General features: G+C 41.7%; 1 protein-coding gene across 7 annotated transcripts in view; it reads right to left on the reverse strand.

The window, feature by feature from the left end:
• TBXAS1 (thromboxane A synthase 1) overlaps positions 1 to 15426 on the reverse strand; it is a 235350-nt gene that overhangs the window by 121657 nt on the left and 98267 nt on the right. For all 7 annotated transcript variants that reach the window (XM_075157658.1, XM_075157690.1, XM_075157666.1 and 4 more), the window contains exon 4: positions 9812 to 9908. In XM_075157658.1, the coding sequence (XP_075013759.1) occupies positions 9812 to 9908 (97 nt within the window). The remainder of the gene's footprint in view (positions 1 to 9811; positions 9909 to 15426) is intronic.

Genomic DNA, 15426 nt, shown 5'->3' on the forward strand with positions numbered 1-15426 from the left:
TAGTGGGTTTAAAGCCTTTATGATATCTCCTGTGCTGCAGAAAAGCCCAGTGTAGGCTTTAAAAGTGATTGGCAAGTTTCAACAGGAGAAAAACTGGGGGAAGGGAAGGCAAAACCTAATAAAACTCTGCTCTTGTTTTCTTCAGTCGTTTAGAAAAGGAAATTTTGCAGAATGATAGAGGGAAAAAAAAAAAAGGTGAGGATAAACAAGCCAAAAAAATAATTTCAAAGGTTGATCTTACAGTACCTCAAAGAAACATGTGAAAGAAACAGGGAGGGAGTAGAAAGAGGGAATGCCCCTTCACATACCTGCAACACACTAAGACATATATACTTAGTCCTACACAAACTCCTTCTCATATAAACAAGTGCATATGCACAGAATATTGTCAAATCAGCATCTTCCTACACCTGCAGCAAACCCACCTTTTTGGTGTTTCATTATGCAGCATTTTTTTCCCCCCTTTAAGTCTCAATAGAGTTGGCAGGGAAGCCTTGTGTCTAAGAAACAGAATGTCACAATATACCATTAACTAAGTACATGCAAAGGGTTTGGGTTTTTGTTGTTTGTTTGTTTTCTTTTTGTTATTGACTAATTTTGACCATTTTTCCAGGAACAGAAATTTCACAGGCTGGTTTAGTTTCAAAAGAAGCGTAATTATGTACAGCTGTATTCAGTATTTCTTAACTGCCTTGAACAATCAGTGAAAGGGAGATTTGCACACATTATCAGCCGCTATCATTAGTGCTGTAAAGTACGTAATGCATCTGGTGTTCTGGTGTCTACCTAGGAGCAGGTATTGAACCAACGATGGCTGCAGTATAATGGCATAAAGAAAGAGCATTAAAAACAAACAAAAAAACACAGCAACCCTAACTCATTTCTCGATACCAGATTGTCCTTGTATTTGCGTTCCCCCATGGTTTTGCAAACCATTTTTACACGTATAGGCCTGGAGAGTGGAGAATTAAAAATGTAAATTTCATCAACACGCGGTTTTGCAGCCTTCACAGGGGAAGAGGTAGCAGGATACCATGGTGATGGCAGCACTGCAGCCCATTAATAAACCAGAGAAAGACTCAGGGATAGATTCAAACACTTAGACCCATGCTGAAAAATAACTCACTTCATAATAAATCCTGTAAAAGATAAGATGACTGTGCATCTCAACATCAGCCGTGGTCTCAACCTACTGATTCATCATGTCTTGATGGGGGGCAAGGGAAGAGGAAACTTGTTTTTAAGCCTTCTAGCCTCCTTACAGTCAATTGCATTGCTTTTATATTGCCAAGGTTTATGGCCCATAGCATCTGAAAACAGAAAACCCATGTCTGGAAAAGAGAAAAAGTGGAAAGTTTTTATTTTGTATTCCATCTGTGTGTAACCCATCTGTTTCCACCATCACTGCTAGCCCTTCATACAGGAGGGATCAGCTGGTTTTATTTGCTATCTTACCTGGAAATGTGACAAATATTAGTGTTTGCTTACTCAATTAGAGATTCATAAATCTCAAGCAAACAAATTCACGTGACCTACCTGGACAACAATATATCAGCCGGTTAAAATAGCACCCTTACAAGAAATGTGGCTTTCTTTCTCCAAACCAACTACGGTCTGTCCACCACTGCTGGGGATATTCTGACCTCTTGCAGGAGAGCTCCCTCCAGCCACAACAACACAGAAAACCTTCCTCAAACAGCAAACCATCTAAGTAACCACTCAAAGGAAGTAAAATGTCAGTTAGAGGTTCTACTCTTTAACAGAGGGTCTTTCCAAGTCAGTCAACCAGACCATCCTCAAACTAATTGGACTTAACTATAGTCAGCAGTTTTAGATTGATTGCTTGTAAGCTGTTCTGTGGCACTCCGAACTATTGTTATCGATATCTTCCTAAACGCTCAGAAGCCTTTATCAAATACTGAAACGTGTGAGAAGAGACTGTGTTCGCCCTTTTTACCATGCGAGGCACAGAAAAACAAAGGCTCCTATTTAAGGGAACATCCCCATTCTGGAGAGACTATTAATAAACATACTTAGGTAAATATACACTCATGGCCCACTGAATTGAATGAGACATAAGAATGTGCATAGAAGTAAGTAAATGCTAACATCTTTTTGTGAATAGTAGTCAGCAGAGGCACATGCCAGGTGTTCAAGGTAAGTACAAATGAGCTTTCCCGCTTTGCAGGACAGAGATTTCACTTGGTTGCCTGTTCTGAATTAGAATTACAAATAAAAATGACAAACTTGAGCGAAGATAATCCTCAAAATACATTTAATTGACTCTGTTAACACTAACTTTATTACATTAGGCTTTTTTAAATACTTCAAAATAGAAAGTTACTTAAAAGGAGGGGAAAAAAAAAAAGCTTTTCAATAAAACTTTTTCCTCTCCATTTCTGAAGCTTCTTTCAAGAACAAACAAAAAAACCTCCCACCACAACTATCTGAATTAACAGATAAACCAAATACCAACCCTTTGCCATCAGTTCTCAAGCACTAACATTCACTAACGATAATGTTCATCTGGAAATTCCCAACATACTCTTTTACATTTGTTAAGGTGACAAAGCACTTCCTAAATGATTTGCCCTTGTGAACACAGGAATTCTGCAGCAAAGCCAAAAACTGAGCTCAGAGCTCCTAAATCCCAACCTAGAGCCCTAATCACAAAACCAGACTTCATCTCACTGGGATTCAGAGGATCAGGTGGTTCCCAGAACACAGTCTACTAATATGTCAAGTCTTTCTTTAAGGCTAACTGAAGCTAAAGTCTGATTAATTTTACAGTCAATAGCAGTGATGATCAACTAATGTTGTGAACAACATTAGTTTTGTGCTATTAGCTTCAGCATATGGGGAATAAGGGGCAATTTGTTGTGCATGCATAAAAAGACATACACAGCCTGAAAGAAATGACCCTCTCAATATTTATTATTTTAATTTTAAAGTGTCTATTGCAAGCATATGCACTGCTACTTTAAAACATTTAAACAAAAATGGATTTAATTGCTCAGAAAAATTAACCAGCAAGCTCTGAAAGCAAAAAGAGGAAAGGAAAAAGAAACCCAGACTTAAAAGCTATTTTACCAGGTAAAGGCGGCGGCAAAATAGTTACATATACATTGACCAAGCTAGAAAGGTATCCTAGTATGTCTAGAAGACAGCCTTGGAGGCACACTGGGGAAAGAAAGCAGATACATCATTATGGTTGTTGAGCCTAGGAGCTCCTACTCCGGCACAGCCCAGTGAGAACCATCAGGTCAAAACAAGGATAAGAGCCCTTGCTCAGCTCCCTGATGGGGACTGGCACTGGAAAATCACTCAGGCATCTGGGCTCACGTGGCTGTACAACAGCACCCACAAATATGCAGTCAAACAAATTAATATTAAACAGTTAAGTGCTCTACAGCCAAACGCATTCCCTGCTAGCATAATTCCCTTTCTATAATGATGCTGTACCAGCCAAGATTTCAAACCAACTATGATCTAGCAGCTGGAGAAAACTGCTAGGCAAAAAAGTAAATCTTAATAAATTCACTGCTTGGACACCTTTTCACTTATCCTCGTAAGGCACAGAATGATTTTTGGAAGCACTGAATATTCTCAGCTCAATGAGACTGAGCCTTATTGTACATGTGGCAGGATCGACACTTGCTTGAATTTGCCCTGCAAAGGGAGGGAGGGAGGGAGGGAGGGAGGGAGGAGAGAACATCGCAGCTCTGTATCAGAAAGAACTGGATGTTCAAGGCACGGCCTGCCATCAGGTGTGATGGCTTGGCTGCATCAGGAACTGAAATGTCACCATGGCACGTACAAAGAGGCACATTTTGTGAAGTTTCCATAATAAGATATGGCTCAAATGTAAAGCACATTCCTTCCCTCTGCTGCCACAAAACCCAGCTTGTTTTTAAAACTAAATATCACAATCAAATTATTAGCACACACTGGAACATCACTTGTGTCCTAAACCACCCCACTGAACAGTTATTTTAAAGGGTGGAAAAATGAAGATCTCATTATATGTATTTCACCTTTTTTTCTCATATGTTTGAATCATTTTCCAAATATTGACTTACCCACCGTCATACTGTGCGTCACTAGTGCTCCAACTACGCGCCCATGCGAAGGTGAGCCTCTAACAAAGCACACTCATCATCTGTTTACAAACCGAGCTCATCGCACTTTGCAACAACAATTTGGAAATAAACTAAGAGATTCACATGAAAGGATGATGATGATGGCATTGACACAACCGGAAATAATTCTAGGACGTTTAATTTCAAGAAAAGAAACATTTCTAAACCAAACAACCAAGGGTACAGGGTCAAGACAGCATGTATATGCGTCTTTTGACAACAGTACAAAACTTTTCATTCCTTAACTATTTTTACATGACATGTCTCCAAATGAATATGTTAGTGGGTTTACTTTTCAAAACAATAAACTATATTTGTGAGAGAGGGACTGAAGAAACAGCCCAGCCCATAAGCTGGATCAGACTGTGGGTTTGGATACACAACTGAATTACCAGTGCTTATTGAATTAAGTGGGGCTGCTGCGAACAGGCCTTGCCTGTACTCTAAAAATCAAGGCAGAAGGCATCAAGTAAGATCTTGCACAAGACACGCGAGTGACTTCTTGCAAAAGGCCAAGAACACACACACACGCACACAGAGTCAGCTCCTGAGGCACCACACACAGCTGTTTGAAGCCAGTTGTGCATCCCAGCCCCGCTCCGGAGACACATAATCGTTATCAGTCGGTGTAGGGTCATCTGAAGCTAATGGAAGTATGCTGATCTATGCTGGCTGAGGGCCTGACCCAAAATTCATAGAATTACAGGACAGTTGAGGTTGGAAGGGACCTCTGGAGGGCATCTTGTATCAAATTTGGATAGACCTTTTGATAGAGCAATATACACCGACACTTTTCTTGCCAGTACTGTGTCCCCTAACAAGAGACCAGAAAGAAGAGCTGATGCAGGGGTATGGCAGCCCTCCTGGACCACAGCTGAACAAGATGTAGAAAATAGAATCCTTCCTATTTGGTGGCTGTATTTTATTTGTTTAATGCCACAGGCAGGCCTGAAGCTTTACAGATTTAGCAAAATAAAGATGAGGCCAACAGCTTAGTGTAACAGGCAAATTTTACACATGAAAAGAATAGTCATGTCCCACACAGATAAACTAGGAGGAAGGGAAAGGGAAGGACAGACAGAAGCAAAAAGAAAAGCAGCTCAGGCAACTGTCTTTTCCTTCAAGAGGGATACAAGGAATTTGTACTGCCATGTTATATCAACTCCCATGCTACTTTTTTTTCTTACTTTTACCACTTCATTATTATTTGTTGTTAATCCATTGTTACTTTTTCCACTGTAGCAGCAAAGCTCATGATGAGAAAACAGTCATGTTTTCTTACAGCTATTGGAATCGGTGTAGATTTTTGTATTTTAAAATGTCACCCTCCTCCAGCTGGTTGGCATGCAGATTTAAGGGTTTGGTCTGGATCAACTACTAGTTTCCACTTGTGATAGCCACATGGGTCCTGGCAGAGTACTGACTCCAGCAGCCTGACAAACCTTTACTAGCCAGTATTTACCTTTGCCTTTGGGCTCACTGATCCACATTTTTAGCAAATGCTTTGGCCTACAACTTCTGAATCATTTAAATTACGTACCAGGTAATATCTTTCTTCACATTGCTTCATCTTAACATTCTGCTCCTACATGTTTAAAAGTACAGTTTAACGATTCTCAAGTACTAATTCAAAACCCAATTTTCAATGCAGAAATTAAAAACAATCTGAAAACAGATTATGTATCATTATCCTGCCTGGCAGAATGCAACGAACATCATAAACCTATCTTACTCACAACACAGTAATGCAGCTAAAACCAGTCTTAGTGCTCTTAAAAGAAAACTTCTATTCAAGAGATGACTTACCATAGTTGTGAGAAAAAGGTATCATTTACTGCAGCACAGCCCTGCCTAGAATGCTGGCTGAGGTTTCCATGGTTAACCTAAATTAAAATCAATTCCATGTTTTTTGGCAGAAGGTCTATAAGCTAATTTTCATCTTTTCTTCTTCAACTATAATTAAAAACATAGGGGAAAGGCTTCATATGCCTCAAGTATGAAGGTACATTACAGTCAACACACATTTTTGTTTTTAAATGGCTACAATGCTCACCTTAATCAAGTCAAAATTAAGTGGGAAAGTAAAATGTCATTATTGCCTTCTTGTGATTATACAGTTAACAATAAATGTACCCCATGCCTGCAGGGGAATAACACCCTGTGTGCTAGACTGGGTTGCTTGTTTTAAAAGGAAGTGAACATTAATGCAGATTTGATCTGCAGTCACCATATACTTCTTTCACAAGAATTACTAATCAGTAACTCAGAAACAACAGAAGAGGGCAAGGGAACCTAAAAGGCTTTTTACAGCAGTATTTGAAAGATATTCATAGTAAAGATGTGAAACGTATAGTATCAAAGGGAAACATAATTGCATAAAATGAACAGGAGTTTGGCTTCTGTTCACATGCAAAGTCTACTTTGTCCATATAATGAGTGAGCAGATAGGTTCAATGTGAGAGAAGTGTACAAGTGGTCCAGGTTCTCTGGATGTGGAGACAGGACACAAGATGCTTCCAAAAGAGTCCTCTCAGCAGATTAAAACCATCCTGATTCCGTAAAGGTCTTCTGATGACTTCCCAGCAAGCAGCCAGCAAGAGCACAATCCCAGATGAAGGTCATTGTCCTTATAAGCACTCAAAACCGTGACACCACATTATAGACAGCTTTTATTAAAAGCTTGGAGTTCACTGAATCATCACCTTATCCACTTCTGTCTATCAAGTACATCATCCACTGTTTGCAACCCTTCACAAGTTCTAGTTCCCATTGTCTCTTACCCTAATATATATATTAAGATTAATTGAAAGAACAGCAAAATAGACATGGAATATAAACTTCTTCTACCCCTTAGTTTTCTACTTAGCTTTTAGAATTAGTCCTGCACAGCCTGCAACTTGGTGACACTTTTTAAACATATGATTGCTATGACTGCTAACGTGTGGTGAATAATCTCTCTTTGTGGCATTCTGGGTTAGATAAATCACATTTCACCTCTGGTGGATGAGGTACAAATCTTGATCTTGGAAATGCATTTGGGGAGGTGGGGAAGAAAAGAAAAGCATGGTGGGTTTTCCCAAGGCCTGTTCAAACCCAGTGGTCTCACCCCCTTTCCCATCCTTCTCACCCTTAAAGACTGACACTCTTAAGCTAAAAAAAGGCTTTGAGTTGAAATAATAAGCGTGTGCCATGTCTGGACTGAAAGATATTAGCCTAGCTTTGTGAACAGCACTGACTCCAAAGTCAATTCTATAACCGCTCATCAGTAGATCATTTGGGGAAGGAATGGGTAAAATGAGGTAAGGGGATCTATTCCGCATTTTGAATTCTCCACTGGCAAACAGAACCCTCACTTAAAGTAGGGGAGCTTGCTTTGAGTAATTTTAAAATATACAAACAGAAGCAACCCTATTAAAAGTCTTAAAATGGCATTTATTCAGTCAATATGAGAAGAAAGAATTCTATTACTTGGAAAGTGCTTTTCTCACTCTCACCTTTCAACCATTATTCACATACAACCAAAATCACATCTGAATAAATTCCACTGGCCTTCATTACATACCATCCAGCATTATTTATTTTCATATAGAAAATAAATAATGTGTACAGGATAGCCGAACACTTCACCGAGAGAGTTGATTGTGAATTAAAGAGGAGATGCAGCTTCCAGTGTGAAAATTCGGGTGGGGGAAAAGATCCCCAGGTTAGATGTGGAAGGACCCGGAAACAGAAGGCTGCTTGTCTTCAATAAGTGAAAAGCAATGTCTGGAACAGGGGGAACAAAGTGGAAAGTGAGAAACAACAACTCTCAGAGATTGCAGCTGTGTGAGAAGACCATGGAACAAGCAGATAAAAGCATATAAGATGAAGTGAGTTCATTTGAATTAGACTCATGGGCATTAAGCAAGCCAGAAATAGCAACAGTGCACAGGGGGGAAACTGTTCATTTTGTTAAAGAGAGGGCTAGGAGTTAAATTTTCTCACCTGCCACAGGCTTTCTGGTTAGTGGCGGGATGTCACTCAGTCTGTGCCTCAGTTCCTCATCCATACAGCAGGGTGTTGTGCAGAAAAGCCACAAATGGTTCAGGGGACAGTCAAGTGATAAGGGCAAGATATGCACCTACACAGACAGCTATATCTAACAGATCCCTGATGAAGGAAAAAAGGGGGGCGGGAGAGAGAGAGACTGGCTATAGTGACCTGACCTACCTGAATTTTAGAGAGGAACACAGACGTTACAGACCATGACAGATGGATATACAACCACAAGAAAGAGAGATAAACCTCTGACCATAAAAGCCTGGAGAGAAAGAAAAAAATTCACCAAATAAGAAGGGTGACAATGCACAGACAGATATGTTCAAATGACAAGGCTGACTAAAATTAAGAGCAGAACGAATATCTGAATGCACCCTCAAAGGAATCTCTCTAATTTCAGGGAGGTGCTATTTGGGCACCAGCTACTGCTATGAATAGTGGGTACAGTCTATTCCTACCACATATACAGGAGAAAAGCATGGGAAAGTTACAGACAGGAAGAAATAGGGTTTCCTGCTTGGGGGAGGAAGAAAGGAAGGGGTGGGAAATTCCTTCAAATATAGAGAAAATAGGGAAAAGACCGTTGCTACACACAACTTCAGCCTAAGAAGCTTGCACACTGGGATTCTTCCATTGAGATGTGAGGCAGAACGGAGGGCGAGTGGTACAAGTGGTTATTCAATAAGATACAGGTAGTCACAAGATGAACCTCATGTACCAAAAGAAGCAAGGAAAGGACACAAGCAGTCTGCAAAGAGACTGTCTGCTTGCAGAGAGGATCAGAGGGACAGAGGAGATAGACAGCTGATCAGAGATGAAATTTTCCCTGAGGGCACAAACAACCCTTTTGAGTTTATTCGAGCAGGTTTGAGCACACAAAGGGGCCAGGAGGAAGCAGGGAATGGATGGCACGGAGGCCACGTGCGGTCACAGTGACAGTATTTCCTTGTAAAATGCTGAGGAACTGCTGGAAATCTTTACTATCCCTCTGGCCATTCCCCCCTCATTATTTGTTCTAAGCAGTTCTTGAAAAAAAAGCTTTATAATATATATGTGTATATAGATAAGTAAAATAAGTAACCAACAGCATATGTGTAAGTCCTTGCTAACCCCAAATTCATTTGCTATTTGTTATTTTCAGAGCGGTAAGTATGACAAAGCCACACACGTTAGCTGCAGGAGGCATGTCCCTGTCCCAAGCAGCCTCCTCCTGCCTTAGAAAGTCTAAAAACACAAAACAGACCATGGGTGGGAGAAAGCAAATAACACTGTCTCCATATTATTGGTTGAGAACAAGGAAGAGAGCTAGTAAGTGATTTTCCCAGGATTTCACAGGAGGTCAGTGGCAAAACTGGATATTGAAAGCCTCTCTCTTCAGCATCCGACTGGTGCCTCAGTCACAAGGGCATTGTATCTCTTTTAAGGACATTCTTTTTCATCCTCAGAGTGTCCTGGTAAGAGGAGTCTTTGGCTGAAATGTATATAGTGAGTTTATATACCTTCAAGTTTCATTGAACCATGTTGTATCTTTTCCCCTTCTCTATTTCCAGCTCCCTTGCAGTCACTTTTGGTCTGAGCTCAGATTAACAGTACTACCACCTCCATCCACAAAGCCAACCTTTCTATCTACTTACAGTTCTGTTCGTGAAGTTACTGAAGTCTGATACTAAGATTTGCTTGATCATCTCTGGTGTGGAGACTACCACAAACATCTGGCGACCAATGTAGTACCTACAAAGAAAGAAAGTAGAGAGTCATTTTAGCAGATGACGTCAACCAGAGAACCGTCACCTTCCCTGAAATACCTCTGTTGGCTTGAAAACACTTGCCATGAACAAATATTAGAGAAAATATATTCCCTTGGCTAAATCAGTATCTTTCCCTATCCCTCTCAACTATCAAATTAAGATGCATCGTCCTGGAATTTAAAGGAAACAGCTTAAAACCTTTTACTGATTAACTGATACTCAGCCAACATTTTAACATGCAGGTTTACACCCTCTATGCTCACTGTGAATTCTGTACAAAGTGATGTAGTATCACTAAACCAAACTACAGAGGGGCAAAATACTAGTAACCCAAACAAACCCAAACAATCATGAAAGACCTACAAAATCGATTATCCTGCAGTTAGCTACACGAAATGTCTTTCCATGGCAAAGCCCTGTCTACAACGAGCCTTTCCAGAAGTCCCTGCAGCGTGGCTGCAGCAAAGGCAGACTTCCACTTCTACTAGCACTGGAACCGAGCGCATCTCAGACCCGGGCTCTGCATCACCACGAACATAAACATCTAACAGATACCATCTGAACCTTACATAACACCAATGAGGGAAAAAAAAAAAGAAAGAAAGAAGAAAAAAAAAAGGTCCACCAAGTATAAAGAAATTAATAAAAGTCTAGAAGAAGACTGGGTGATAGAGGTCTCTCACTCGCTGCTCGTACACCCTCTATCTCCCGCTTCCAGTTTAATCTGATCTTTGGAGCCAAGGTCTGTCCTTGGGGGACTTCACACCATTGTGGATGCCGCAGAGGTACTGGGACCCACCCCAACCCCACAACCCCTAGGGGTGCAGCGCTCCCTTCTCCAGCAGCATTCCCCCCAAGGCCCACGGGTGCTCCGTGCTCGGCTGCTCTGCAGGGGGAGGAAGGAGTACCACCAGCAAGCAGAGGTTGCCTGAAGTCCCTACCTTTGCTGGACCAGAAAGACTACGCAGGCGGCAGTGCCATTGCTCTGCCAGGAGAGAGGAAGAGGAGGCTGGAGGCAGGCACAGGAAGGCCGGGCAGCTCAGAGCAGAACACAAGAGCAATACCACAGGTGCTGCAATATCGTGGTAATATCGATGCCTAATCATTTTGGTATGATACATATTTGTATCAATATATTGCTTATCACCTGTCTACACTGCAGCAACAGAACAGACAAGCAAACCCTGGGCTGAATTAAATTTAGTAACTGGAGGTTCCCATGGCAATGAAGCTGCAGCAGCACTGATTTCACCGGGGGCAAACAAGTCAGACAAATATCTTGATTCCAAAGCAGGGTTTCACAGTCCACCTTGACCCCCGTACCACCAAAACTCATAACAAACAAATGGCAGAGAAGAAAAAGAAAATAATTTTCTTCAGGAAGAGATCTTCTTTTCTTCTCTGGTGGGTTTCAAGAGGGAACTGTTATTTCCCAAATCCAACCCACAGGCTCCACTTGAACCTTAGATACAGGTTCTACATTCTATTAAAATAAACCTTTTTCACCTCTCCCAGTTTGCTAAACCACAGTGAAGTAGGTGTCTGTTAATGGTCGAACTTTTCAGAATCCCAACAGATGCATAAGAAAGAGCTGAGGCCTCATTTTAAAGAGTGCTTTGATCAAAAGAGGATAGTGCCCTACCTGCCCCTTCCACGTGTACTTTGTACAATTTCTCTGGCATTAGAGAGACAAAGCAAGTTCCCGAGGCGAAGACTTGTGCCGCTCCAAACCTAGCCGGGGTGATCAGCCATGAATACTGACCTCTCACGCTCACACCTTGCTTTTCTCTTCCCCTCTCCAAGTTTATCAAGTTCCTTGTCTCATTTAATGGTTAGGGACCAATGGTCCTCCAACACACAGCTTTTCATAGGGACCAAATCCCTAACGTCAGATTCCAGATCTGAATCAGAAGCTGATTATGTCTACCCAGACAGCTTAACCCTGACCACCAAGAGGCACCACATGATACACCATGCAAGGCACGTGTGTGTGTGTGCGCGAGAGACGCTTCTAGTTTATTTCAAACTTGGGAAGTTGCAGAGCTCCAGCTCCGGTTCGCTGGAATAACAGGACAGTACTCACAGTTGGAGCCCTTATGTCACAGTGCACTTTGTGCTTGAAAGAATTCAGGACTAAAATTTGGGACAGGAGCATCTCCTACTCAAGCTGCTTTTATGAGAAAGTGACTCACAAGCCAAGTTTATGCAAACAAATCTATTCATCATCCTCCAACTCAGACCAGTCACCCGAACTCCCAGTTCTGCTTCGACAGCTAAGCTCTTTCTTTTTTATTTACTCTTCTCTAATTTTCTATCTATAGGCACCTGTTTTTCCTTTCCTTACCCAGTTATAAATAAGGGCAGAGAAGGAGAAAGAAGAGAAGGGAAAAAAATCTCCTAAAATTAATAAACTGAAAATACTGAAAAAATATCTTAAATTGCTTTTTAAGCAAAGTTCTGCCTGCTTTTAAGGAATGACTGGTGTAAAGCACACACAGACTACCATCTTTTGTTGTATCCCAAACAGTAAAAGCTCTCTCCCTGGCGTTTTTCCATTCTCCTACTTTCTGTATATAATCTTTCTAACCTTTTCCAGGAGACAAGAAGAAGAAGGTGTGTATGGACATGCTTTGGAAATCAAAATCCACAGGCTAGGAGCATGACTTCCATGATCTTCCCCTGAAGTCAAGGAAAAAGGACAAGAACAGCTAAGTATGAAACAAGATCATCTGAGCTATTTCATTTAGCAAACAGGTCCAGAACCTGCAAAGCCACCAGAAATATGCTTAAGTTTTAACATATTTAAAATCCTTTGCAGGATCAAGACCCTCGGTCACAAACCAAGAGGGTATCTCCCAACTAGATTTTTTTTTTTTTTTTTACTTGTTCTGAAATGGCAAGTAAAAGATAAAATCCTCCTGAACAATAATCTATTCTTCCCAAGTAAATAACATATTCACCCCTGCCATGTAACTTCATTTTGATTCTGTATTACTACATGAGGATATCACCAGCCTCACACAGACTTAGATTTATTATCGAACAAAACCCGATATTCTTGTCAGATTTTAATAAATAAGAGTTTGAGAAAAACAAAAGCCTCCCGGCAAGTGCATTACAAATGGATTCATGAATAATTTAGGACAGCACTTTTTATTAACTTTCTCTAGGTTAATCTTTTCACAGGGCTTGTCCACATACAGAAGTCCTACCTTTAACTACAGTGATACAGTACCATTACACTGCCTGACCCAACCCTTTGTAATATTTTCATGTAGGGCATTCAGGATGTAATACAAATGTTCATGACTATCTAGCTCACTCCTGCGCAGGAACAAGAACGCGTGAATGTAGTATGGCGTCCTCAGAGCGATGCAACTCTGTCCACGTGGGAATCTGTTGTAATGCCGCCATACTGGTAAAAATAAATTTCATGACCCACATATAAGTGTAATTTTCAAGTGTAGATGAGGCCTTAGTTATTTAAATTATGCCATTAGGGCAATTTCTACTAAATTCCAGTTTAAACTGCAGCCCTCCAAAATAGAGAAAAAAATCCACATTTTTAGACCAGCAACTTTAGCTCCGTTGCAAGGAGAGACATGATGTACCAGTACATCAACAGCATGAGGACAGCGTTAGCTTCCTCCAGCAGATGAAAGGGTGGACGACGAGCCGTCGCCCCAGTGGGCTGCCGGTGCAGAAGTGGGCAGCCGTGTGCTGCACCATTCCCAGGAGGACCAGGCAAAAAGTTTTTCAGCAGCGTTCAATGGAGGGCATGGATTTACTCCCACAAGTTACAGAAAAGGCAGGCTGCCCTCCAGTGTGTTTACCAAAGGGCTCGCAGGTTAAGGGGGTGGTTACGTTCTATTATATTGAGCAAAAGAAGTCAATCTGCATTCAGAGTGTTTTAATAACTTAAGAGGCTTCAAACACCCAACACACTGAACTGCAGCAGTTTGGTCCACAAGAGCAGACAAGCACCACTCTTAGGGCAATTAATGGAAGGGACAGAGACTTCTGCCTCGTGTTCAGGTTTCACCCAGGGTGTTGCGGTCCTCTTGGCAAATGTTTAGTCATTTCGTAAATGCATCTTTTCTTCTATCGGCAAGAATAAGCAGCAATCCCGCAATGATTTCTGCTGTTTTGTGTGTACCCCACCATTGCTTTCTGTAGAGATGTGGCCCAGGTGTCCCAACACACACCTAGTACCTGCCATGGCCATGGCCACAGAAGTTACCCCATGGAGGTAAGAGATGCCTGGGAGATGAGCTGCTGAGCCCAACCATGAGCTGAGGTAGGAGCAGTGAGACGAGAGGCAGGTTGGAGTGCCCCGTCCCTCCTGCAACACCCAAGCACACCATCTTCCTTTCCAACGTTCGCCAGGGACTGCCCCCTCCCCGGGAACGCAGATTTCTGTTCTCAGGCAGTGTCGCAAATCAATCAGCTAATTTTAATTTGAAGAACCAATTTAGCATTATCCTTTCTATGCCCCCAAGATCGCTCTGGTCACACTGCATGGTCATCTGCGGCCGACAGCATCCCCCAGGTCCTGAGCCTCGGACCTGCTCTCTGAGCAAATCTCACAGCAACGTTGTCTTGCTGCGCAGGAAACGATGGAGCGCGCCCGCAGTACATCGTGGCAAAGGGCCATATGTTTTTGTGTAACACCCGTGTGGGAAACACCTGCAACCCTTTCACCTTGTTTATAGTGCTGCTGTCAATTCACAGAAGACTTTGATCTCCCTATCTATTATCAGTCACATGTATTACAAACACATCACATTAATCATAAAACACATATATGCTGTTAGGCAATAAACGGGGCTTTGTTTTCTATGCTGCAGTCTGGTAAAGTACACAAAGATCATCTGGAAAGCTAAACGAAAATAGAAAATTTTATCATCTCTACCTTCCTCAGGGAAGAGCAAAGAACAAAGAACCAAAAAAAAACGGGGAGAAAAAGGAGAGGTATGCAAAGACACAGAGATGTAGGGGAAAAGGCTAATTTTCTTAGGAGTCATTTCCTTAAAAAAAAGTTCCTCGATCACTCTGCCTCTTTTGTTCAGAGACACCCATTCACTGCAGGCAGAGAAACGCAAAAACGAATAGCACGCTGCTTGTTTAAAATAGGACTGAAGCCTGGCGTTACTTGCTTAATTATTTCAGAGGTCAGCAAATCGATTTGTCACGAGCACTGTCCCCTTCCAGCTCTTGCAGGCAATTCAGACTCTGTAGGACTAAGCGATACGGAACGAATGGCTGCAAAGCCCAAACACAGTCTTCTCGGAAAGGGTTACTTTGGGCTGAGAGGAAAGGAAAGGAGGGGACAAAAACCTGTCAGGTACCGTGAGTCCCATTATTATTTGTGTTATATTAGCAGCTAGAGGCCTCCAAGGTCCCTGGGCCCTAATTTGGCAGGAGTTATACATAAGTAGAAGGCTTATTCTAGGCCTGTGGGGCCTACAATGTAAATAACCTGGAGTGACAAACAGTGGGGA

The sequence above is a fragment of the Calonectris borealis genome, chromosome 1 (genome assembly GCF_964195595.1).
Source record: "Calonectris borealis chromosome 1, bCalBor7.hap1.2, whole genome shotgun sequence".
Lineage (NCBI taxonomy): Eukaryota > Metazoa > Chordata > Aves > Procellariiformes > Procellariidae > Calonectris > Calonectris borealis.